The sequence below is a fragment of the Xenia sp. Carnegie-2017 genome, unplaced genomic scaffold, assembly GCF_021976095.1.
Source record: "Xenia sp. Carnegie-2017 unplaced genomic scaffold, XeniaSp_v1 HiC_scaffold_17, whole genome shotgun sequence".
Lineage (NCBI taxonomy): Eukaryota > Metazoa > Cnidaria > Anthozoa > Malacalcyonacea > Xeniidae > Xenia > Xenia sp. Carnegie-2017.
Window position 1 is genome coordinate 388822 of NW_025813479.1, and position 27671 is coordinate 416492.

At 33.5% G+C, this 27671-nt stretch overlaps 2 protein-coding genes and 1 long non-coding RNA gene across 3 annotated transcripts; 2 read left to right on the forward strand and 1 right to left on the reverse strand.

Annotated features, from left to right (window-relative positions):
• Nucleotides 1–11052: 11052 nt before the first annotated feature.
• LOC124437792 lies at nt 11053–11762 on the reverse strand. The gene is made up of 3 exons (XM_046987727.1): nt 11606–11762; nt 11309–11484; nt 11053–11198 (listed from the first exon to the last, which is right to left on the reverse strand). The coding sequence occupies exons 1-3, from the start codon at nt 11641–11643 to the stop codon at nt 11101–11103; spliced, it is 312 nt and encodes a 103-aa protein (XP_046843683.1). The 5' UTR covers nt 11644–11762; the 3' UTR covers nt 11053–11100.
• Nucleotides 11763–11812: 50 nt separating this feature from the next.
• LOC124437860 lies at nt 11813–13684 on the forward strand. The gene is made up of 6 exons (XM_046987792.1): nt 11813–11923; nt 12129–12251; nt 12560–12664; nt 12761–12952; nt 13027–13241; nt 13681–13684. Exons 1-6 carry the CDS (start codon nt 11813–11815, stop codon nt 13682–13684), a joined length of 750 nt encoding a protein of 249 aa, XP_046843748.1.
• A 21-nt stretch (nt 13685–13705) lies between these two features.
• Nucleotides 13706–14118, forward strand: LOC124437798. The gene is made up of 2 exons (XR_006945849.1): nt 13706–13852; nt 13961–14118. It is a non-coding gene; the product is annotated as an uncharacterized LOC124437798 (long non-coding RNA).
• The last annotated feature ends 13553 nt before the right edge of the window (nt 14119–27671 follow it).

Below are 27671 nucleotides of genomic sequence, written 5' to 3' on the forward strand. Positions count from 1 at the left end.
AGGGGTTCCGGTCCAACATGTGTAATGAATCTTTACAATCCAATATCCTTGTTTTAACATCAATTACAGGCATTGCCTTCTTGAATATTTCGTTAGTGTATTTTGAAAAAACAGCAAGCCATTCTTCGTTTGACTTAAGTTCTTTGGATGCTTCGTCTGGAAGGTCAAATATCTGACGGTATTCCTCTATTTTCTTCACAACTACATTAAACTTAAAATTGGGATCAACCAGTGTAAAGATAGCATTAACACAAGCTGAAGTAGTAGCAGCTGCTTGAACTAAAAAAGTTGTAAGAAACATTGTGTATAATAAAATGAGTGATCATGCAGGTCGAAGTAAGAAAATTCTTGGAAAGATCTCGTTCTAGATCTTGTAAAACTGTAAAGATCTAGTAAGATTCAAAAACTCAAATCACATATAGGGAGGAAGAGATATCCAAGGATAAAAGAAAATAGAATATCTGCGTCAATATAGATTTTGTTAATAAATAACAAACTTTTGATCGACTTGGCCTTTCTTTTCATACAGTCACGTGTCAAGTTGGTCAAAGAAAGAATGAAGCATTCTCTTTTGCGATCATGTTACACCAATAAACATAACTAACATAATGCAACTAGCCAATTACATTTGGAAACATATGAATGAATGAATGAAAATCTTTATTTTGACACGTTGGCATCGTCAACTGGGGTTGATTTACGCGAGGGGCGTGTTTTTGTTCAAAAGCGATTACAAAAATTACTAAGAAATAGAATGACTATAGAAGAGAAAGATTAGTTTAAACGAAATATAGATATATACATGGGGAAGTTTAAACATGTGCTAGCTATCCACATCTATAAGCAACGCCTACCTACATTTAACGGGTGTTGTAAATGTTACACCAACTGAACTGATTTGACGTTTTTAGAAAAATCACCGAAGCATATTTTAGTATAAGTATAGTGTTGTTCCTTTAGGATAAATAAACAGTTTTGAGCAAACAAGCACTATAGGTTATGGTTAATTACGGCTGTTCTCAATTGCTGCATCCCAAATGTCAAGAGCAACTTTTTCCAGATCGTCAATGCCCTTTGAAGAAAAGTAAAAACCATAATGAACGACGTGAATGATGAAAATACCGCCCCCTGATTCGCAGCATTATCTAAAAGAAATTTCTCCAGATCAACAGTGTATTTTAATATGACAGCAGATGATTCTTTGCTTAATTCCTTTGATTCATTACGTTAATACGTTCTATGTTAAAAAGGTCAAATTCTGAATGATAAAGAGTTATTTCTTCTCTAACCAAAGCAAAGTTGAACGATTTAGGTCCGAATATAGGAACAAGACCAGTGTTTTCAAAACCTGATGCAATAGCTGCCATGGCTGCTCCAACTAAAATTTATAAAAAATATTCAATGAAAATTAGTTATCATGCAGGTGGAATAACAAAACTCTACTTAGAATCTTCTCATTAAAAAAAGTTTTTAGACGACCAGTGTCGTTTCCTTTTAAATATAAGTTAATAAAATCATGTATGACTGGCTACTTTAATGTACATTATTTCTTATAGATAACAAACCTTTCAATAACTTGGCCTTTCTTTTTATGCAGTCACGTGTCACATTGGTCAAAGAAAGAATGAGGCTTGCTCTTTTACGTTCGGGCAACTTTGAAGAGATAGATTGAATCAAACAATCAAAATCATATTTCTCTTTAATCTTATTATCAATCAAGAAGATATCTTTCTCATCGTGAATCAAACCTTCCAGGTTTTTCATACAATTTTCCCTCATACGCCTCATGACAGATGCTTCATTAAAATTTGGTCCGTTGTCATCCTTCGCATTCTTGAGGTCGGTGTCAACATTGGTGCGAACAAAAAAGAAAGGTTTGTTGAGCTCTTTTGAAACTTTCTCAGCCAACTCTTTGTCATAATGAATGAATCGTGTTTTAAATAAAATAAGAAAGGCATCGTACTTCTCTAGACCACCAACTTTCTTACAGTACTCTTTATAATTCGGGTATGCAGGCGTTCCAATATCAGGAAGTTCCCAGAAAATTATGTTTTCATTTTTTCGATGAACATATTCAGTGGGAACATTGGTTTGTTCATTAACATCAACTGCTGCAGCTCCCTGTTCGTAAGCTTTGAGTCTACAAATGATAATTCATTATTAAAGGTCGTCATTGCGCACTGAGCTATGTTCTTTTTCTGTACATACAAGATCATAATTTAAAACAAAAATATTCCCAAATGCATTGTTATTTTAAAGAAAAGGCTGTCAAACGTTTTATGACTGGCTATGTTATACTCCTTTCAATACACTTAAAGATAGTTACTCTCTCACAGCATTGATAAAAGATGATTTTCCAGTTCCCGAATTTCCCGTTATGGCAGTAACTATCTTTATCTCTTTCATCAAATTTATTTGACGACGATAAATATCACCAATTCCTGAACTACTATAGCTATCATCCCTATACTTCCCTTGGTAAATTACACCAGCCAAAGACAGTAGAAAATTATCACTTCGACGTTCTAGCAACTTTGAGACGACATCCTCACGCAAACTATTGAAATCATATTTCAATCGTTTCAAACTTGTTCATTGTTCAAGTGAGTTCTACCATCAAGTCCATTTTGTTCCTTAAATTGTCTGGCCTTCTTTAAAATCTTCTCTTCGTCAGATTCTATTTCAACCGATTTCGATAAAGATGAACCCAAAATATGCTAAAAAATTGAAACTTCAAGAATTCTCACGTTAAAATGCGAACAATTTAGTCCAAGTTAAACGTTATAGTTGTTGCAAAGCTTACAGCAAGATGCAGGGTTTCTTTTCCTTTCATTATATGATAAATAGTTCCTGGACTATGATGCAATAAAAATAAATGAAAGGGCTTCATTCTAAAAAAGTACAAGGATGAAATGATATATTTTTTAAATGTATTCCCTTAGCCCTCCATTCCAATTATTTGCTTTTTTTATAAAGCTTCGTGGGCTTATATTAAATCATTAATATTAGAACATAGTCCAAAGGTCTCAATAAAAAAACATTTCTTTTTTCATTTATTGTGCATTCTGCTTCTTGAGACTGAAAGAAAGAAGGTGTCATTAATAAGTTCAAAAGAAGTCATAGAGCTTCAAATGAACATTGAGTTAAAAGAAACCGAGTTTGTTTAACAGAAAGTCTTAAAAATGTTAACGTGCCATGTCAACTAGAGCAAGGACAATTGGAACCTTGCTTTCAATTAGAAAGACATCTTTTTAGTCTTGGATATAATCTCTCAAGTTTTTCAAACTATCTTTCTTATGTTTTCCAAGACAAAAACTTCATTAAACTGTGGTCCTTTATCGTCTTCAGCGTTGTTGAGAACTTGATCAATGTTAGTGCGAATGAAAAAGAAAGGTTTGTTGAGCTCTTTTGAAACTTTCTCAGCCAACTCTTTGTCATAATGAGTGAATCGTGTTTTTGAAAAAATAAGAAATGCGTCATAACTTTTCAAGTCCATTTTTTCGAAGTATTTTTGAAGATTTGAATATTTAGTTAATCCAATACCAGGAAGATCCCTGAGCTTGATGTTTTCATTTTTTGGATGAATATACTCAGTGGGTTCTGTTAGGATTTTGGTTTCATTAGTTGGTGCTGCGCCCTTTTCATAAGCTTTAAGACTACAAAATATGGTGTCAAACATTTGTCACACGTTGATGATATTAATAATTTTTTTTGCAAAATTTGCTCAAAAATATTCATCTATTTTATTGTAATTTGAAAGAATGTTTACTAACCCTCTTTAACAAACAAAAACACAACAAATTTTTTTTCTAATTTGAACTAAACTGGATATAATTTTTGATCCAACAGTTTTTTCTTAATTTAACAGATAAATTATCTTAATTCCTCCAGTAACAAAGAGGAGAAGCACTACAAGCTATAAGAGCTTTTCTCTAAAAAACAGCTTGTAATGGTGGAAAATAAATTACCAACATTTGACCAATAAGAGAACTACCAACAGCAATATGAAACATACGGTTTGTCGATAAATCGATCAAAAAACTGCTTTGCCCGCCAAATTCATGGAGTATTGTCCGCCATCAGATCCAATTGATCTCTAAATAGTGAACGTCGAAGACTTGCCATACTACGAGTGGGAAGGGCTTTTTATGTTTGTTTATAATAAGTTGGAATTTATGGCTTAATGGCTTTGTGAAGAACACTTAAGAATGTTTGAAAACTGGTCATATCGAGGAATTTTCAACCAATACTTGTTGTGTGTCTTTACTTTAGCAAACAAATAAATTTTCCCGTAGTGCATTATGTGCATAGTCTTAAAAATAGTTCGAACTTCATATCAAATCCTAGTTCACTATTGCATACAATTTATAAACAAATAATTGACCTCCATTCTATAGTCTCCAATATTTCATCGTGTGCAAAAACATTGAATAAACTAACCTTTATGTAAAGCAGACTATAAGCATATGTGTAAAAGAATAGACGAAAATAAAAATAAAAAGTTAACATACATATTTAAGGTCGGATAGTTAGAAACCAAAATCACAAAATAAAATTGTTTGTTCATATAAATATAGTGCTGTATACTACTAATTGGCAAGGTTTGAGTATATACAGCTTCTGTTCTGAAGCAAAACTTTCATCCTTGTAACACAAGTCTTGCCTTTCCTTCATGCATACATGGTTATATTAAAAAACTATTAAAAAAACAATCATACAGTTTTCGCTCATCCTATTTGATTTCAGAAATATTAAGGTTGGTGTGATGTCGAAATTAACTAATAAGAATGATCATCTTCGTTCATTGACTTAATTTTTGTAAATAACATCGTTCAAAGACTTTAGAAAGCGTTCATTTCGACGATCTAGCAACCTTGAAATGATATCTTTAAGCAAACGATTGAAATCATATTTTTCTGGAAACTTGTTGTCAATCATGTAGATATCTTTTTCACTATGAATTAAACCTTCCAGGTTTTTCATATAATTTTCCCTCATACACTTCATGACAGATGGTTCGTCAAACTTTGGTCCTTCGTCATCCTGAGCATTCTCTATTTCGTGATGAACGTTCGTTCGAACGAAAAATAAAGGCTGTTTGAGGCCTTTTGAAACTTTTTCAGCCAGTTTTTTGTCAAGTTGAGTGAACCGGGATTTGGAAAAAATAAGAAAAGCGTCGTATTTCTTCAGACCACCCTCAATCTTGCAATATTCATTAATATTAAGATATTTAGATGTTCCAATGCCAGGTAGATCCCAGAGCTTGATGTTCTTCTTTTCAGGATGAATATATTCAGTGGGCACTGTTGTGGTTTCACAGAGGTCAACTGGGGCTGCACCATTTTGGCAATTTTTGAGTCTAAAAAAATATATTATGTTAAATGTATATTATGTTATCATACGTTGATGAACAAAGTGTGACAAAGAAAAAATCAAAACATGTAACAGTAAGGCACAAAGAAGACATAACAATTTTCTTAATTTGTGAGCTTCAAAAGGGAAATTACCTTTATAAAAGATTTGCAAAGTATTATTGTAATTAAAAAAAGGAGGTAGTTACCCTCCCAAAGCGTTGATGAAAAATGATTTCCCTGTTGCAAGAACTCCTGTTATGGCAATGTGTACATCCATGTTTCTCCATGATTCAATTTGATCTTGAATAAAATCATCAACATCAGTCAAACCATGTTTACCAACGTGATACTTTGCTTCTTCTAGACGTTTTTCTTGTTCGCTTAAATCCTTGTTACCGTAAATGACACCGTTCAAACAATTCAAAAAATACTCTTTACGACGTTTAAGCAACTTCAAAATGACATCGTCGCGTAGACTGCCAAAGTCATATTTTTCTGTATCATTGTTGTCAATTACGTAGATATCGCTTGTATCTTTTACCAAACCTTTCAGCTTGTCAAAGCAGTCTTCGTCATTCGTTACATCGACATGCCCATGCGTATGAATACAGACGAAAGGCCTTTGGAGCTCTTTTGAAACTTTTTCAACCAGTTCTATCTCATGGTTTGTGAAACTGGATTTGCTACAAATTAGAAACGCGTCGTACTTCTTGAGATCACCGATGTTCCTGCAATATGTTACAACATTGGGATTTTCAGGTGTTCCGATGCCTGGTAGATCACAGAGTTTGACATATTGGTATTTAGGATGAGGATTCCTTTTTCTCAAAGGTGATACGTCATTTAGTGATGACACTTCTTCGTATGCTTCAAATTTGTTCAAAGTTTTGCAAAAACAAATCAGCCAAGCCTTAGTATCCTTCTCAAGTTATCGTTAATTGCAAGATTAAATAATGAATTACCCTATTATGTTGTTGATGAATAACGACTTTCCTGAATTGCTTGATCCAATTATGGCAAAATATAACTCAAACCTCTCCCATGTAGCTTCTAGTTCATTGTGGAAACTACGTATACCATCAAGTCCTTTTGTCTTCACATATTGTCTGGCTTTTTCTAAAAGTTGTTGTTCTTCTTTTTTTAAGACTAGTTTTGACCAGGATGAACCCATAATAAACCAATAAAAAACGGAAAATTTAATGGTAAAATTGCGAAGAAATTTGGATCACCGTAAATGTTATTGTTGTCGCAAAGCTTACAGCAAACTGCAGGGTTCCTATACTCTTTACATTATATGAAAAATAGTTTCAGGAATATGATTCAACATAGAAAAACGAACGCATTTTGTTCAGAGCTTTAAATAAAGTCATCGACTAAGAAAAATTATAAATGTACTTATGACGACAACAGTTATTAGAACTTGCCGTTTTGTAACGATATAACAAAAATGAGTTGAACTTCGATTTGCTGTATTGAAATTAACATAAAGATGCTAATATCTACGACACAAGATGTTCCAAAGGTCGATCTCAAGATTTGCATTTACCTCATGCAGCTTGGCTTGAGATGAACGTAATATACACGTGCCTTTGTTCTACGACAAATAAAACAAAGGACGAGAACTGCATGGTAAACTACACAGTAGAATTTCCAATAAAAGAATGTCATATCTGTCTATATTTCATTATTATATTTAAGTAACATAATGAATAAATAAATTTAAATACCTGCTTTCAAAAACATATTAGACATTTGTAGCATACATAAGATGAACGTCACTAAAAATGACTATAAAATTGCCAGTACGAGTCTGCTTTTCTTAAATATGCATCCCCCTGTAAACTTTCTTGTTACGTCCTTGGTTTCATATGCTTTACGTGTAAATTAAATCTCTCGAGAAAAAGTCTCTGACATTGAATATAAAGGTGAGCAAACTTCTGTTTTTCATTGCTTGTCGCGCACGCAACCATCCGTCAAAGGTAAGTTAAACCACTATTTAAATTTACAATTGGCCGAACAATTGTAACTATTTAACTTATATTGAGTTACAAAAAACCCGAAATTTTACCTTAAATAAAACTTTCTAGTATCTACATCCAAAACAGATCACTTAGTAGGGTGCGTGCTCTAGTTTGAATTTGACTTTTGTTTTGTAAATTTCTCTTGCTATTATAACTTGATGGAGAGATTTTTTTGGAAGTAGGCTGCAACAAACAAAAATCTCGCTTGAATTGTTTTTGAATAAAGTTCTTTATAACAATAAAATTTCGCATGAAAATTGACATCTCTCCACACTCCCAGTAAATACACCCTTCACATACCTTACACAAATGACGCAAGAAAACCTCCAAAGCTCTCAACATATTTATCATTTTCTTCGTGATAACATACAATAGCAGAAAGCGCATTATGATTGGTTGTTTAACGTCATCACGTCATGATCTACAGTTCCAACTTTTAAACTGAAAGATAAGAAATTGGAGCTTTTTAAGGACTTATTTAACTCAATAGCAAATAATAAGAAAGCATTGCAAAAACTTCATTGTTGTTAATGAAAAAAATTGAAGTTATAAAACTGAAAAGACCCTTAGAATACAACTGCTCAAAGATTTAAAACATTTTCTGATTTGTCCACAAGTAAGTGGTTTACTTATGACAAAATTGTTGTGTTTTAGATGTAGATTTATAATTGCATTAATGTCAATATTTAATGCATGAACTTTATTATCTGCTTATACTTAATGATGATTTATAACAATGTTTATAAGTTATTTGCTTTTTAAGATGGCTCCCTTTTGTTATGAGGCTGACACCCCTCTCATGCAAATAAAACATGAATAAAACAATTCATGGTAGACAAATACATTAATCCACAAAGTACCAAGAAATTTAGTGTTTACAACATCATGTAGTCAAGCTGCTTGAAGTCCCTAGGTATTAAGATTTTTGCATAGTTAACCTTCAATGTAAAATTTGGTTGTTAGGAATGCTCCATTTCAATCAGTAAATAAACTTATCACATCTCACATAAATTCTTTTAATCTCATCTATGATGTCTTACTACACAAACTCCAAATTACTAAAGTCATGTGTTACAGATGGAAGTATAACTTAAATTTAAAATACTCTCAAACTTTTGTAGGCAATGAATACATGGAGAATAGGGATTTTAAGAAAAATTTGGCTATTGAATAAATACTTCAATGATTTCAGAATCTTGATATTTCTCATTTAGGTGATAGTCAATTTCCTCACCAAAACATGTCAAAACCAAGAACTGTTTAGTACAATTGTTTCCAAACCAAATGATCTGGAATCAATGGAATGAAGTGAAACAAATAAAATTCCCTTCTTACCTTAATAAGGAGTGATTGTATTCACAACAGCACCATTGATATGACCAAATTACAATTACTTCCAGCATGCTAAATTGATTATACAGGGTGACCCAAAAAGATTCGTACCCATGAAAATTTCAATTATGGCTTCAATTAAAAGCTATTTATTTCAAATTACAACCACACATCATTCAGTTTATGGAAGACTATTTACAAGAGTTTCGGCTATTTCTGTCAATTTTTAGTTAATTTATGGCTTTCCCAAGATGTGTTCCAAATGTCCACCATTTCGTTGCAAGCAAACCTGTACTCGTCTGGCAAAGTTTTGAATCACTTTTATACACTACTCTTTCGGGATGGCTCTTATTTTTGCTGTGATGGCAGTTTTAAGTTTGCCAAGTGGCATGTTTAGTTAAAATAGAGAAATCCCACGCGCGAGTCTCGAGAAACGTGATATTATGTACATGAACTTCAGAATATGTCTTATTTCTTAATATACAAAATATTTCTTAATCGAAAGCACTTTATGCGTAGTCTTATTTACTACGCATAAAGTGCTTTCGATTAAGAAATATTTTGTGATGTTTATATAATTTTGACTGTTAAGTTTTTTCATGTTTGTGAATTTTCTCCCTCTTTGTTTGAAGCATTGTAAGGCTTCAAAGCTTCTATTTCTAAACTTTTGATGCAATTCAAAAGATAATCATACGCACATTCGACTTTGGCTGGTGATTCTTCTACTGACTTATCTTTCATAAGCTCTTCTTTGATTTCTTCAGATTTTTTTCTGAATCTTTTCATCGATTTTTCTTCGTATTTTTTTCTTATGCTCTTCTTCTTTGAGGCACAATTCATCGATTTCTTCAGATGTCATCAGGGATTTTTTCAATTGATCATACAAACCACACAGTAAAAACAGATTGGTCAAAATGACCAATTTTTTTTGGTCACAACCAATATTTAATTGGTCAAACCTTTTTGACCATTAAAATATTGGTAATTTTAACCAAAAAAAAAATTGGTAGCATTGTATATATCTTTGCACTCGTCGGCGGCCATCGAAATTGAAAATGAATTGCAGTTTCTTTTAACTTTAGTAGTTGATTGAACTCTTAAAAGCTTCCGATTCTCCAAAAATCAATTAACCGCTTTACTGTCTTTAAACTTCATTGTCATAAAATATAAAATTTACCTCAAAAGATCGTCAAACTTACCACCATTTTAATACTTTGATAAAGTACTTTAAAACTAGAGAACTTCTGGAGCTTTATTACTATTTTAAACTCGGTCTTCAAAATATTAAAAACTTCCCGTTCCAATTCCTACCAGTTTCACGGCAATATAGACTAAGTAGTTAAATTTGCATATATATTCAATATGGCGGATCAGTGTGATAATCCGTGTCTATCTTTAAGCACAAAACAGGATGAAAAGGTTAGTACGCAACTATTTCATGACATCATTGTATGTATTTTCCTTATTTTTGTTCGAGAAATGCATTTTAATTTTTTTCACCGTAATAGATTGATGGTACGACCATGAGAAACCCAAGATTGGACAGCCAAAATGTATGTTGATTTCTATACATTTGTATGTTAAAAATTGAATTTATTCCTCTAAAATTAACATTTGTATTTTTCATTGATGTTTACTTGAATTTACTGCAGTCTGTGTTGCTTATTTTTAAAACAGTGGATGATGATATAAGCAGTAGTAGAAAAAGGAAAAGAGAAAAGCGAAAGAGAAGAAAACACAAAAAGAAAAAACTAGAAAAAAAAGATTATGTAATGGAAGCACCTGGATCTGGATACAATTCAGACGATACTATTATAGTTGAGCAGACTTGTTCAACAAGGCTGCCAAGTTACTTTGGAGAAGACACACTATAACAGCAGTAGTCAACATGATTTCAAAGCTATTACATAATGTTGTTAGTTCACATTGATTTGGGTAGAAGGTACCTTGTTGCAACATATAGATGCCTTTTTGAACAGGCTGATGCCTGAGTAACATGCATCGGTAAATACAATTTTAAGCAAAGAGGATCTACAATCAAACTTTGTGCATTAGCTGACATGTGCACCCTAAACGAAGAGAAATGTTCAGAGAACTCAATTGTTCTCATTTTCTTCATTATAAAAAAAATCTTTTCTTCGAGCAGTACAACAATTTCCTCAATATGTGCAAACTCAGGAAGCTCATTTAAATATTGAAGGAACAAAACAGCCCCAACTTTGTATTGTGTTCCATGAAGAGTAACAGTTGAAGGTCTGCACACAAATGAAAAAGGAAAAAAGCTATTAGATATCAATGAAGATACTGTCTGATGTTTCATTTTATAAAGTACTACCAATTTTTTCTTGCAATAGTCACCATCTTCTGTAATAAAAATAATCACTATGTGCACTTTACCTTGACAAAATACTAATGTCACTTAAGTTAGGTTCCTTCTCTTTGAGCAAATAATAATGTTCACTATCCTTAGCAACAATTTCTTTTGCAGAATCTAAAGAAAAACAAACAAACAAACATCAATTTATTATCTTACTAGAGAGGTTACTAAAAACTGACCTCTTTTTTTTAGAATTAAAATCAATCTATTCAAAAACATCCTACCAATTTTAGGCTTTTTTGCAATGGGTTGATTTCTTAGATAGCTACTTCTGGTTTGATGTCGTTCAGCAAGGCTAAATGCAACATTAGTGAAGTTTCCAAGGTATGAAGCCAATCTTTTAAAGTAACTGTGCTTTGCTTCATATCGCATGCACCAGCTCTGAATCATTGGTCCAAATCTGAAAAAATCAAGGACTCATGTTAACTAGAGGGAAACCAATGATGTAACTTTCACATGCATTTTGAGTTACATACCATATTTTTATTTATAAACTAAGATACAAACCAGCAAAATCATACCTGTAAATATAAGATGGGTAATGAACCAAGTAATGCATCTTGGGTATAACTGAAAGCCCAGGATAAAGCTGGGTGAATTTCCACAAAAATTCCTCCAGGTATCCTTCCAGGATAGCAAGTTCATCAGTGTTTGTGATTGGTGAAAAAACAATGTCAACAATTTTAACGAGCAACAGAAAATGCATCCACTTTTCTTCATCCTCAGGAATGGCATTGCCGAGAGCTAAAGGAAGGAATTTTCCAAGGCACCACATCAACAAGGATGTGAATCCAGACATTCCGAGTAATTCAGCTGATCATCAAGAAAATCATGACGAGGTATCAAGCAACCCAGCTTGACTTGTTTGTGTTGTAATTGTGTGGATCCAGATGAACCATTGCTCCTATTTTGCCTGAATTAGCTTAAAAGCATTTAGTATGCTTACTATATATTGTTTTGTTCCTCTATGCTTTAGTTATGTTGTATTATGTTTGATGAAGTGTCACTATAAGTAGAATTTATGATTCAATCCTCTATTAACAGGGCTTGTCGGAATCAACTTCAACAGTGCACTCGCACATCTATTCAAGCCACATAAGAACCATCAACTTGGATGTAAATGAAGACATTGTTCTTAGTACTTCAGCTGATCATCAAAATGATGAGGTATGAAGGCTGAAGCCATTATTGTATACAATATTTGTTCTAATGCTAGTTCATAAATATACAATGTTTCATGTTTGGCTCAGTTACATAGGAAATTTTCTTGAACTCAATTATTTTGTTATATAAAATCCATAAATTAACATTCTCTTTCCATGAATGGATGTAATTCCACTTTTCATTTTTGTTACTCATTGTGGAATTACATAAATTCCACAATAAATACAGTGTTGGATTTTTGAAAATTTTGCTGGGTTATTTCTTTACTTCTTTATGTTGTATGTTAAGGTTGAATTTTACTATTTTTTAAGAACATTGGACCAGAGAGACATCTCAAGGACAATGTTCCAAGGAGTCCCTTGACAGCTAATGTGAACAATTCCAATTGGTTGTCCAAGTTTTGTTTGCCAACAAGAGTAAGTACCATTAAACTTAGTTTTTTACACACTACAAGCTTAATATATGTTAATAAAGATTGCCATATCATATTAAACCATGCTGTTTGTGTGTAGTGGGAACCAGCAGTGGAGGAGGCATTAAAAAGGCAGGAACTAAATCAAAATGAAAAAAATGCATTAAACAGGCAATTAACTTCTTCAATTTTGGCACATACTGAATCGCCAACTGTTCACGAAAGAAAACACATTGCTCTTATGTTAATTCAAAAGTATCCATTCTTAAAGGGATCATTTGGTTCTGGTCATGTAGGTTAAAAAAATCAATTAAATTGCTGCATAATTCAGTTTCATAAAGTACTGTCATTGTTTTGTTTTTCCAGCAACTATGGGCAAACAAAATAGCAGACCGAGTCCTTAATCTGCGAAGAAGAGCATCCCGAGCTCAAAAGCGAAAGCGGCTTGAAGAAGGGGTCCTAATTCCAAAGGGAAAACCTGGTAGGAAAAGTAAGAAATCAGCTTGCAATTCTCTCCCATCTCTTCCAGAAGGTGAAACAGAAGCAGCTATTGTAATTCAACAAAAGCAGTTGGTTGAAATGTTTAATGTTGGCTCGCAAGACTTGAGCAAGATCAATGTGTTGATGAACAATACCTTTGCTCATCGGCGTAGAGACATTTTGGTGAACAATACAAGGGTTTGGAAGCTTCTGCATGACTACCCTTTTTTCAAACACACCAAGGGAATTGAAGTAAGGTTTCATTTCTTTTTCTGATTTTTTAGTTTGTTTGAAGTATCAGGCATGTTAGCCTGATGAGAGGGTAATATTCATATGTGCATGGCATACTTTACTAGATTCTAGTACTACAAACAATTTTAATTCAACAGATTATATGTAGCATATGAATTTATGAATATGAGTGTTTTGCTAATTATTAATCTGCCGCTGTCCATTAGTATGTATGCTGTAGCAAAACTGTCAGTGGTATCACAATTACTTAGAGAAAGATAATTAGTTTTTTGGTTTAATTTTTTCCAGCTGAAAGCAGAGTTAGGAGGTATTTTGGAGAAGAGTGATGTTGTGCAAGACATGAAGGAACAATGGAATTTGCACAAATATAAAATGCTGTCTGCTATTAAAAATACAAAGCAAAAGAATGTTAGCAGTATCCTTGAAGAGCTGGAGGATTGTCCAGTTGAAGATGAGGAAGGTTGGTGTAAAAATCAATAAGTTAAAATCCCTATTTATACTGAAGGGTTAATGCTTTAGAGAGTGATAATGGTAATATATTCATTCTATGCTATGTTGATTATTTTAGAGGTCAAGAACCGGTGTATAATGGCATGTTTGCCTTTTGTGTTAGATGACCAACGCACCTATCGAGATATGAACAAAAAGCTATTTTGGGACATTGTTGATGTAAGAGTTGATATTGTCACAAATAATATTTTCTGCATAAATGTGTGAAAAAATTGATGAATAATTTTATCTCTGTTGAAGGGTAAAAACTTGGGGGAAGTTCAAGAGATCATCAAAAAAAGTTCGTCTCCTAGACTCCTATCAACAGGAACGTTAAGAAACATTCATTCAATAATGTTGGTGGCTGAGGGGATGATTGTGGCAAAGTTGAAAACAGAAAATATTGTCAATGCAGTTATTATTTTACTTAGTTCTTTTTATACTTTTAATGCTGAGTATCCTAAAGGCGTTAATGGACATGGCAAAAATGTATTTATTCTTTTAGAACATTTGCTTTTAAATTCGAGTGGCAATTGTAAGGCTCAATTGCCAACTTTTGTCGATAATTTTATTTCTTCTATGAAGTAGAAAACTTTTGTAGTGTTAATTAATGGCATGTAATAGAGGTTTTAAGTATTCTGTGTTTGCAAAAAATGTGCTATTTCTAATTGTGTGATTGATTTTCTTTAGCTTAGTTAAAAAGATCCTCTATATTGGTCAAATGGTCATGGATATGCACCTGAAAAAAATGCTTATTTAATGGTAAAAACAACCAAATAAAATTGGTCAAATAAATTGGTAAATTTAACCATTTTGTTTTTGGTATTTTTGATCAATTTAGGAATTGGTTGTTTTGACCAATTTAGGAATTGGTTGATTTGACCAATTTAGGAATTGGTTGTTTTGACTAATTTAGGAATTGGTTGATTTGACCAATTTAGGATTTGGTTGTTTTGACCAATTTAGGAATTGGTTGTTTTGACCAATAAAAATTGTTCTTCTCAGGTGCATTCAAATGACCAATTTTTTTTGGTCATTTTGACCAATCTATTTTTACTGTGCAAATACGCGATGATATCGAATGACTTCCATCGATATCAGTTCCACAAAAACTTCAGGATTAGATTCAGCAATTACGAACAAAACAATCACCATTTGTACTTGAGCTGAAGTATTTTTGAAAGTATGACAAAAATTTGAACTAGGTACAGATATTAAGCAATTATTGGATGAGGTTGAGGATGATATCAAGAATTATTCAGACCGATGTCGTTGTTATCTGCCGAAGCGAAGCTATGCGTATAACATTGACCAAGGTCCGAATAATTCTTAATATAAAGCGAAACACGGATTCAATAATTGTTTTATTATTCCCTGAAGTATTATCAAAACTTATCAATATAAAACATTTTTCAAACATTCGATAATTTGTTTTTGTAAGACGGTTTATTCAAGTTCGTCTCGTTTAAATATGTTGTAAATGTGTTCAAAGCCAACTTCGCCGCTTTTTTAGTGTTTGCCTTATCTTTTAACTTAAAAAACTTTCATATCGTTTTTCGAAACTGTGGCAAACATCTGTAGCAAACAACTGTGGCTGTTGTTTGATTTGTTTTCAAAACGGGCTTTTAATGGCGGCCATATTAGTAGAAAGTATTATCTGTAGGTTATGACGTCATAACCTACAGATATCGAGAATTAACTGCAGGTAGTTGACCAATCACAGCGAGAATGCTCACGTAGTGAATAGGGGCGGATCTAGGATTTTTCAAACATCAGTCATAAAACGTCGAAGGCGCTCCGCACCTGGGGGGGTCTGAGGCATTCTCCCCTGAGAAATTTTGAATTTCAGAGCCTTGAAAATGCCATTTTCAGCGTTTTAGAGCAATACAAAATGTATTTGTGGGCATCGTTTTTGCGTAAAAACAACACATTTTGCTTACGTTTTTTTCAAAAAAAAAAAAAAAATGAAGTGAACAATACTTGAATATTTAGGCTCATTATCATACCAAATATATGGCTCATTAGCATGTCTAGGAACGTAAAATTTATTTTACAATAATGCTATTCAAAAACAGATATAGTCTTTAAAAATTTCTACCAAGTTGTCAGGCATAGACCCCCCTAGAGACCCCCATTCAAACCTCTATGTAATGAGTTAAGTTAGAAATTTGGTACTACAAGTGACAGTTCATAGATATAGAAAAGCTCAGACTTCAAACCATGCAAGTTTATTGTAACCCTTTACCCATCTCCACATCAGTGCCAGCAAATTCACCTTTTGAGAAAAAACTCAAAATTTTTTTCTGCCAAAGGTTAAGCAAAAATTATCAGAGTGAAAATTTGCAGTTAAGGACAGCTTAATGCCATAAATGTTTATTAGGCATTTCACTAGACTATTATCTCCTGTAAGTATATGCAAGGTGTGCTATATAGCAATCACTAGTAGCATTGTATTTGCAAATACAAACAGAATGTAACCAACATGTCTTTAATTATATAATTACATGAATGTTAAAATTGGTTCATGTGTCATGCTTACTGGTTATGATAAATATCTTTTCATATGATCAAAGCTTGTTTAAATGTAAATCTGAAATAATTTAGTTTAGAAATTATAATGATCATCAGAAAAATTACCTAGTGATCATGAAAATACTTTGCTGTTTTGCCAAATTTCATGGTTTATCTGCATACATAGAAAGACATTTTACTTTATAGAAAATGCTTTTCATACATCAATAGCCCTTTGGAATTTATGGCAAACAATCTGGTATGAGCTGTAGATTAACACACCTTTACATCTCTACATGAGGTGTTCAGTTAGAAAAGGGGACAATATGTGACATGGGACAACATTCCATGTATGTGAAATACTCAGGTTTAATACCATTCCAGTCAAATTGTCAAAATAAAAAGCTTCATGGATCAGAAGACTCAAAATCACAGGTTATAGTAAACAGCTTCTCATGTAATCAATGTTAGTTTTCTCAAATCTTAAACAATATGTAGTATAACTGTCCAATGATTGAATGATCAATGATCATAAACTGAAAAACCCCAAACATTTGTTTATGATAAAGTAAATAATAGTATGGCGCCTTATGGCTACCGATTTTTTGTCCATTGAAATATATTTGCAGGAATGTAGGATTTCGCTGCCGTATAACGGCCACGATTCCCCAAGCACTAAAGAAATCATAGCTAAAAGTCTTCGTCAACAACAATTTTAGAAGCATCGATCTGCTTACCATACGCCATATTGACATAAATCGCATCACACACTCGCATAATTGACTTTGATATATTACATTCATGCATACACTTCACTTGTCCTTTACTTACGATTTTGGATGTAAATTTCTGCTGATAAAACTCAAAACAATGTTGGCTTTCTTTTGAACATCAATGACTGAAATGTCGCTCATGAGATCGTCTTTGCCAAGCATTTAAAATTTATCCATAAATTTCCACCCTCTTGAAAAATTCACATTTTGGACAGCAGCATTAATGTCAATATATGAATTTGTAAAGATTTCCATAAATTCCATCTGATTGTAGTTTAGTTTCTATCATGCTTATAAAATTACTATAAAGCGATCAAACATTCAATTCAGACAGTGAGCTTGACTATGTTAGTTCAGTTGGCTATCAGTCGAAATCCGTCAAACCAATCACAATAAAGCAAAAATTCAAATGAACCAATTGTAAGATAGCAATTGGACTCCCTTATACGTCCGGCCACCCTTATTATCAGTCGAGACCATTCCAGACTGTCCACTGATCTGGCTATTGACCAATAAAATAAGCGTTTTTGACGTTCATAGACTCCTTTATCCGTCGAACCAGTCAAGCCACCCCGCTTATCAGTCGGTTATTCCAGTATTCAACTGATCTGGTTACCAAGGAGATATTCATTAGATTAGTCATTAGTTTTCAATAATAAATAATGCGGGATTTTTATCACGAAGTATATGCGATAAGAAAATAAGAATTTTTGAAATTAATGAATTTTTAATTAATATGAATAGGTAATTTTTGAATTTCAAACATCAGTCGCGCGACGGATTTGACATACTCTAGATCCGCCCCTGGTAGTGAATAATAAAACTATTTAGGGGATGTTTACATGAATCTGGAATGACTTGCAATCCCGATCGAAACGTGATGTCAATCCCCGTGTTTACATGGAAAATCAACACACGGAATGACCTTTCGCAGGAATTTTGAAAGTTGAAGATGGCGAACATAAACATTATATTAAATGAAGATATGATCTTCGCACTTTGCTGGACAATAGACCTTTTCAAGGTTATCGCAGCCATATTGCAGGGGGTGCAAAAACATTGGGCCGAGCACGCGGTCACGCATGGCGTCCATATAAATTACTAATAAATGCGCAAAAATTACCCTTATACATATTGGCCATTTCTTTCAAAAATATTTCCCAAACTCGTCCATTTTAATAGTCGAATTATTATTTGCGATTTTTTATACACGTGAGTCCAATTTTGTGGTAATCAAAAAGCAAAAAGTTAAAGAAAACATTTGTTTTCTTTGAACAACTTGACCGTCGTTTGAGCGATGTTCTTGAGTTCGCAAATGTACGGAACTCATAAGTCAAGTCAAACGAACTAAACCCTAAACTAGCCGAGTAGCTGTGAGCAGTCATAGCCGAAATGGTAAAAAATGCGCGTTGTGCAGTTGGATATTGCGATAATGATAAACGCTATCCTGATTATCAAGTTAAGAGGCCTCACGTAGAAAATTTAGTTTTCCATAAGTGGCCCAAAGATCAAGCACTTGCTGAAATTTGGCGAAAACAAATTGCAAACAGCAGAGCCGATGACTTTAACCCAAAGCCTGGTGCACAAGGTACTTTCGTTTGCTCAAATCATTTTCCCTTGGGAAGAAGAACCCCAAATAACCGCGGAACGGATTATCCTTCGGTTTTTATTACGCTATCAGAGTACGAGCAATCGAGGACTCCGCTTAAACGTAAAGGAAGAGAAACATGGACGACATCAAAGCGTCCTCATCAAGCCTATGATACCGAGGATTCTGATTCAAGTTTTGATGGAAATCCAGCAAAATCTGAGGCATCCTTACTCCCTGTCCCTTAGGAATTTGAACAGTTGACGAGAGAGTATGATGTAAGGTTTCACACCGGCCTGCCATCGACTAACAGTTTTAAGTGTGTATTTGAATACTTGGCTGTTTCTTCTTCTGGCTGTTTAGTCGCCATACATAATAATAAAAATAGCAATGTCACTTTACAAATAATTGGAAATACTAAGAAGAGTTTGCCGTAGAATAGTTCCTCGTGATACCTGCTGACTTTGCTGTAGACATGTGCGTGTGTTGCGAACTCAAGAACATCGCTTAAACGACGGTCAAGTTCTTCAAAGAAAACAAATGTTTTCTTTAACTTTCCGCTTTTTGATTACCACAAAATTGGACTCACGTGTATAAAAAATCGCAAATAATAATTCGACTATTAAAATGGACGAGTTTGGGAAATATTTTTGAAAGAAATGGCCAATATGTATAAGGGTAATTTTTGAGCATTTATTAGTAATTTATATGGACGCCATGCGTGACCGCGTGCTCGGCCCAATGTTTTTGCACCCCCTGCAATATGGCTGCGATAACCTTGAAAAGGTCTATTTAAGCAATCGTCTCAGGACCTGAAAAAATCAGGTGACTCAACAGGATTCGAACCCATGACCTCTGCGGTGCCGGTGCAGTGCTCTTACCAACTGAGCTATGAAGTCACACAGTGGTGGGCAGGTCAATATTGTTAAGCTCATGTTTTCTCGTGAAAGGAATGTATGCAGTGCGGTGTTTGAAATTAAATGAAGATATGATCTTCATTTAATTTCAAACACCGCACTGCATAAAACATTCATAAACATTATAGCAACCATTTTTTTCTGTTGTTCCTGCGTTAATACAGCTTAACACTTGCATGAAACTATTGTTGTTCTTCTTTGCACTCATTTTAGCCCATTTAGCCGCCTTATTTCCTTACGATCTTCAATTTCCCAGAAGACACTACGCATGGCGTATGCGTGCTTCGTCGTTAATCACAATCTCATTCCAGAATGAAACTCAATTCGCGTTCACAGAAGGCTAAATCTAAATTTCGATCCGGAATAAAAATAGGAATGAGCTCGATACGGATCGAGTTGTAACTCATTCCAGATTCATTTAAGGATGCAATAGGATTTCTTTTAAAATGGAATGAGTTCATTCCGGATCGGAAGTCATTCCGGATTGGAAGTCATTCCGGACTCATGTAAACACCCCGTTAGTTTTACAAACTTGAATAGCAACATAATGGTAATAAGACAAATGCATAGAAAAATCCCTTTACCACTATGCATAACTTCCGTCTTTCACAAGAAAACTTACACCGGACTCTTAATGAATTTTTTTAGTTTTACACCACGTACTTATAAAACAGGACTTATAAAAACTCTCCTTGAACGCATCCACAGAATCAACAATACAATAAATGGCTGCGAAAAAGACATAAACACACTAATTGAAACTTTAAAACGCAATTCTTTTCCTGTCCATTTCATAGACAAAGTCATCCAATCATTCAACGACAAAATACAATCAGACACACAAGCATCAGATGAACCTAACCAAAACAAACCAAACATATACTATTTCAAACTTCCTTACATTGGCTCATACTCACACACCATTCAACAAAACTACGGAAGTTAACAAAACGCTTCTGTGTTGATTTAAAAATCAAATTGGTCTTCTCATCTTAGAAAATAAAAAATCTTTTTAGTTTTAAAAACACTATTCCATCTCTACTCAAATCTTGCGTGGTTTATGAATTTTCATGTGCGGGATGTATTTCCCGTTACGTTGGTGAGACAACTCGCCATCTCTCCACACGCATCAAAGAACACACACATTCCGACAAAAACTCACATATTTATAAACACCTTCACACTTCACCACATTGCAAATCAAGGCCCTGTTCACACGATACCGGATTCGTTTGATACCGGATTACTTTTCGTACCGGATAGGCCTTGCGTTCACACGGCTCCGCTGCTATCCGATACGCTTTGTATCGTTTTTTCCGGAGCGATTTGACTCCGCTGTGGAAGGGGTATAAAAACCAATCCGATACGTTCCGTTGTCGTGTGAACGCTCGAATCCGATACGTTGCACTTTGGCAACTAAGAAGTCCGTGCGATTTTTCAAAAATGAAAGCAAACATAGCGATACAAACTATGTTTTAAATGAATAATCCGCCAGCAAATATAATATATCTTCAACATGGCATGTTTAAGCTTTTAACAATGTATTATCGCAGTGTGAAAAGCTTCTTTCTAGTATTATTGTAATGGCAACATATATTTGGTCGTATTTGGACTTTACACTCTTCCAGTCCTTGCGCCCATTCGTAAAAAACCTTAATACGCCCAAGAAAAACTCTACTTAGTTATCTGTCAAAAAAATTTCTCATTTCTCACAAAATATTTGAATTAGCAACCATCGTCGTTATCGCTTGCACGCACAAGTACTGGGGCGATATAAAAACTTATGTATCGTCTTATGAATCCGGCATCGTGTGAACAGAGTGCATTTTTCGTATCGGATTGCTCAGCGAATCCGGTACAAGACGAATCCGGTATCGTGTGAACAGGGCCCAAAATACAACCATTCATGTTTCGCATCTTAGACACCGCCAACTCTCATTTTTCTCTTAAACTGAAAGAAGCGCTCTACATTAAAAAGCTCAAACCAGACCTCAACAAACAAATATACCATCATCAAGCATTCTTACTCACATTAACGAAACTGGACACACCCCCAACTTAGACGACTTTAAAATAATTTCCTCTTCCAACGATACTTATGAACTCTCCATTCATGAAAGCCTTCTAATCAATAAACACAAGCCTTCACTTAATGTGCAAGGAAACTCCATTCCACTTAACCTCTTTTAATTTCTCTTCATCTCACTTCCAAACTTCCTTATCATGTATCCATTCGACACCGCTTCCTTTAGTAGTAATTTAACACCTTTTTGTAAATATAATATCTTGTCTTAACGTCCTATCTATTATTTTGTCTGAAGATGTCTTGAGTAAAGACGAAACGTCACAATAAATTTAAATTTTACAATTTGTTTTTTCTTTGGTCTATTTCTATGGCTCTAATCAGAACTTTATGTTGGGCATTAATTTTATCACACGTATTCGATTTCCGCTCGGCAAGTCTCTCGCTACAACAAATATACCACATTAATACAATATTTAACCTGTAATAAAATATCTAACATTAATTCTGTAATTTAATACACTTAACGATAGTCACATACACATACATATATATATCATGTAAATAGCATAATCACCTTCATTCTATGTACTGAAGATGGCATAAGCATGCCGAAACATGTTTACGATTAAAAAACTCGTCGTTCATTTAAAATGTCTGATATACATCGTGCTTTTAAGAAATTATAAGTGATGTATAACTTTAAAATAAAATATTCGAAATAATGCCTTTTTGTAGGTAAGTTGTTATAAACGGTCTCACTTCGTAAATGTACAAAAGCAACAAAGTTAAATAATTAACTAATTTAATGGATGTCAAACATGCAATTTCAAACAAAAGCCAGAAATGCAATTTCACCTTAATGAACCAAAGTCACAATATGTAACCAGTGCTGTTGATATATATTGGCCTATAATTGTTTTAAATCTGGTGCAGCTTTATGCTACTAATGTTTACAAGGTATGAAAACCTTGCGTTCACTCCAGAAAATAATAACTTACCCTCTCATAGCGTTGATGAAAGATGATTTTCCTCTTCCAGAATCTCCTGTTATTGCAAAGTTTATTTCTGGGTTTTCCCATGACTCAATCCAGTCTCGACACAATTTATCAATACCATTCACACCACATTTGTCAACAATGTATCTAATCTCGGCTAGTAGTCAATCTTGTAGGCTAAATTTTTTCTTTTTGTGAATTTCAACGTCAAAGTACTGCTTTCGATATTCTCTCAACTTCGCCAGGATATCTTTACTCAGATCTTGAAAGCCATCATCCTCTATAGTTTTCTCATTTATTTTGTAGATATCAGAGCCATCTTTAACAAAGTCAGTTGGACATATTAGGAAATTTTTATCTTTCAAAGACTTCACATCAACGTTTTTACCGATAAAAACGAAAGGCATTTCACAATCTCTTGTAAATTTTTTAACAAGTTCTTTTTCATGGTTTGAAAGCTGTGATTTACAAAATATAAGAAATGTACTTAGTTGTTCAGACCAGCAATATCGTTGCAAGACGTTTTGAAATTCTTTGATTCTAAGTTTGGGAGCTCATACAGCTTGATATTTTTATGATCAGGATGAGTAAAGCTTTTCCTTTTTAGTCAAATCTACAAAAAAAGAGCTAAGCCTTCATACAAATGTTGCAAAAACATTCGTGTTTTTAAAAGACGCATGTTCTCAAAAAAATGAATGTTAGTAGGACGTGACGAGAATGAAAATGTTTTGCTTTTGCCATGAATGAACATCAATTTCTGTAATGGTTGTAGCTATTAAGTTTGGATTAATTGCTGATCAGAACTCTATTTTACTTTGACTTTGATTATCAATGCATGCAGCAGAATCTTTGCTAAGACAGTGAATAGCTTAATCATGTTGGACTTAAATTGTTTGGAAGTGAAAGGTCGATTAATTGGCTTGAAAATAACAAATGACATTGCATAGAAGGCTAAATTAATTGCCGTCATGGTCGCTCATATCAAGAAATAGAATATAAATTACACTGTGAGAGCTTCGATGAACGATGATCTTCCATGATAACTCGATCCCGTTAAAGCAAGCTTTAACGGTACATCCTTCCAAGACTTCATTTTATTTTTGTAGAAAGCAGATATACCATGGAGTCCTTTTTGCTGTAAAAGATGTTTGCCACCTTTAAATGCTATTCTCTAATTCTGTCAGTGTTGGTTTTGAGTTAGGTGAGCCCATGGTGTGAAATCAAAAATCAGAAAAAATACTTCAGTAACTAATAAATGTTATCTTCATTTCCACGCTGGTGAAATGCAACAGCAAGGTTTCGTTTCCAAATTTAATATGTTAAATAGGAAGAAATCATATTATAAGCAAAAACATGTCATTCATGAAACATTGCAATTTTCGGATTTAAATCTCCTCAAAATTTTGTAAGTAGCTACAAATCCTAGTGTTGATTCTTATTAAAGGACTAACGAATGGGAAAAATCGGGGGGGGGAATTACTTTTCGACAAAAATTTTCCATCTAAAATTGCTTACAGCTCTGTGGACAAATTATACTTTAAATCAATTTCCGTTACACCCGCGAATGCGATATAATACTTTGATGGTAATTAAGAGAATTTAGGTTAAATAATTTCAAACATTGCTCATAGCTTACGCAGTTAAAATAGCTTGCATGCTTCTCTTGGTTGAATTCCTAGTTTTCAGTTTGTAATTAAGAAACTTACTGAACTGGTATTATGTTAACCATATAAAGCTTTCGTATCCTTTGCTTGATCATGCAAAATCCCAAAATCGACCTTTGGACAAGCTATTATCATTTAAATCAGCATATTATATCATCTCACCTTGACTTTTATCAAAATTTGATCTTTGAAAAGAACTGTAAAACCATACCTAGGACTCGTACCAAGAAGCAGAAATCATTCTAGTATTTCAGATTCTTTTATCACAAAGTTACAAATGAGATATTTCATTTTCTTTTTGAATCATTCCAAGAGCTATTTACCATAAATATGCTTTCAGACAAACCCCCACTGTTTCAGCAGTTTACAGGATTGCAAATCAGCCTCAATGGTATAAGCGCTTACTACATCGATGATTGGACAACATGGTAGCTAAATTTGCCTTCGTAGGATAAAGTCGATCAGGAAAACATTCTTTCATCAATACTGCTGAAGGGTAATTTAGATTGACATTTATTAAAACAATAAAACGCGTGAAGTCATTTGTCTATTGCTGTGTTTGCATTAGGCTGTGCAAACCGATCAGATCGAGCTCAACCAATCAAATCAATCACTCAGTCAAAGAGAATTTGCAAATCAATTATGAAAACACATCTGCTCTCGAGTTCTTCAAAAGGTCAACATAAATAAACATCTTTTCTTTCTTAAACAATTTATTACAATTTGTGCTATTCCCATTATAAAGAAAATTGGCTAAACAAACAAAAGCAAAATATCTGAATGAAGCACAGTATAGACTATAACCGTATATATTTGGCGGGTCCATTTGCTGGATGTGTGAAAAAGATTTTAATAAAATCTGTCAGCCAGAAGACAGCGTAATAAGATTGGAACTTTTTTGATATTTTAGTCACTAAAATACAATTGGGGAAGGTACCACTGTTGGGAGAAACTAAACATAAATGGGGCGTTTGATTTTCTATAAAAAAATTTATGAATGGTAAACTTTGTTTATAGTTGGGAGTTTTTGAAGCTTATAAAATGTGAGTTTAATTGTGAGTCCAAAGAATTTTAATTTAATAAATTTAGAAGCCCTTTTGGTTACACACATCTTATCGCTTGTTATGGCAACAACTTACAGGTGTTATGGCAACACTTTACTTGGGATCCTTGTCAGCTGATCTCAAGTAAACTAATTCCTAGATTGTATCTTGAATTGAATCTTCCTAAAGAAAAATCAACCGAGATAATCGAGCAACTCTTGGTCAAAAAGTCCTTTGAAAATGCTGAAGACCTACCGCTGGAAGTTACAGTTTACTTCCTTCTACTGTAAATTGATCGTCTTGAAGAATATGCTTTAGTAGTAATTCACAATTGAATAATTCACAACTACACACGAGATTTTAAGCTCCTATAATTTCTTGAAGAATGAAGTAATAAGAGCATTTTGCACCGTTGATATTAACGTTTATAGTTCCAGAAAAAATTCAATTTGCAGATATATCACTTAATGCAAACCACAAATAATTTCTACTTTTACAAAAAAATTGGCTAAGACAAAATACTAAATATGTGTAACATATGTTAAGTTCGGTGACCGATCTAGAGTAAGTCAAAATAAATTACTGCAGCACATTTTGGCATATTTTTACATTTTTAAGCCCCTTTGAAGCATATCCATTGGTGAAATTATATTCTTTAGAAATTGAAAACCAATAGCGTTTTTCTGAAAGTACTTTGAATTAAAAATTAAATAGCTTTAATTTATTTTGACTAACGCTGGATCCGCTACTGGTTAAGTTCGTTAATATTGTCGTTGATATATCAATTGGTGTAGCCAACCTGCAATTTTGTTTGTATACTGTGTAAATTTGTCCTCATTACCCTTATTTATTTCTTTAAAAATTTATTGTTATTAAAGTCAATGAACAATGAAATACTTACATAGCATGAACAAACTTGTGGGCTGGCAGCGTCACTGGTACCATTAACAAAGAGAAAGAGAATGTAGCTTTATTTTATTTTAAAGCTTTTTTTTCTAGATCATCAATGCACGTCACAAGGAAGTCATGCGTCTTCTTCACGTCCAGCTTCACATTGCTGTTTTCCGAAGTATCTTTTTTCAAAAATAATTTGCTACATTCTTCGACTAATTTTTCGACTTCTTCAAACTTTAAATGCAAAAGATCGAATACACAACGATAACGATTTATTTGATTTATAATCTTCCCAAAGAAATTTTCACCTTTTGAGACATTATATACAAAGCTCAAGAAAGTGCTTGTCTTCCACGCTCTATCTAAATTTTAAAAATAAAGGAAATGACAAAAAGTTACCATTAGAATAAATAATGAAACAACTCCTAACCACATAATTTAAACTCAAGATTCGTTATCTCAAGTGACCTTGTTTTCTCCACATATGCAAAAATTCAGTGGCCCATAAAAGAGTTAAATTATTCCAACGGTTCAAAGTGGAAAATACTTTTTAATAATTGAAAATTGAATTAATTCATTCTGTGATATTTAATTGAGATCGCTGTGAATCGTTGTATAAATAATAATTGAAATCGAAAAAATTGTTTTGCAGATGAATCATATCATTTCGATAAAGGATGCCGCCATAAATACAATGGTTTGACGTTATTTGGTTTTTCCAAAATCCATTTTTGTGCGGAAAGAAAGATGAAAAATTCAAAGTATACTTAAATATTGTAGCAAAAAAGAGTGTGAAGTGTTAGCTATGCTGTTTTCGAAAAAGTGCAATTGCTTTTATCGTTGACATTGTTCATGATCAGGGGTGGAGCCGGGAATTCCACGTCGGAAGGGCTAAGGTTCCCGTCGGATGGGGGGGGTGACTTTCAAGGCTGATGTGACAATGCGCTTTCTATGCAAATCTTTTTGTCAGACAAAATTTTTAATAACTATTATCATTCCTTGCTTTGACTAAATCGTTGAAACATATAGTTTGGTTTTGGAAATAATAATTTACATCTACATGAAAAATTAACACTACGTATTCGACTAGTTGTGAAAGCCACAACTTGAAAGCTAAATTTGGGGGATGGTTTTTTTTCATATAGTTGGTTTTGCTCAATTGATTTTTTTGAAAAGAAATTTAATTTTAAAGAAGTCAGTCTGACAAAATTGAATACATGAATATCCTCACCAATCACCGTTTTACTAACAGCCCTGCTAGTCGGGAATCCCTGCATGCAATCCAGGGATTTACATATATAATTGGCTATAACAAACCTATACAGTAAGTAAAAAGAATGCCCTGGGCTTACTAGTAATGTTGGATTGTAATAATCAAA

What these genes read in the sequence shown, in the direction of transcription:
- LOC124437792 (XM_046987727.1), bottom strand. Translation starts at nt 11,643, where the DNA reads ATGCATTACTTGGTTCATTACCCATCTTATATTTACAG. An exon ending in TACCCATCTTATATTTACAG is followed by an intron (nt 11,485 to 11,605) that starts GTATGATTTTGC and finishes TGATTTTTTCAG; the next exon opens with ATTTGGACCAATGATTCAGA. An exon ending in TGCAAAAAAGCCTAAAATTG is followed by an intron (nt 11,199 to 11,308) that starts GTAGGATGTTTT and finishes GTTTTTCTTTAG; the next exon opens with ATTCTGCAAAAGAAATTGTT.
- LOC124437860 (XM_046987792.1), top strand. Translation starts at nt 11,813, where the DNA reads ATGGCATTGCCGAGAGCTAAAGGAAGGAATTTTCCAAGGCACCACATC. An exon ending in ATCAAGAAAATCATGACGAG is followed by an intron (nt 11,924 to 12,128) that starts GTATCAAGCAAC and finishes CTCTATTAACAG; the next exon opens with GGCTTGTCGGAATCAACTTC. An exon ending in CTGATCATCAAAATGATGAG is followed by an intron (nt 12,252 to 12,559) that starts GTATGAAGGCTG and finishes CTATTTTTTAAG; the next exon opens with AACATTGGACCAGAGAGACA.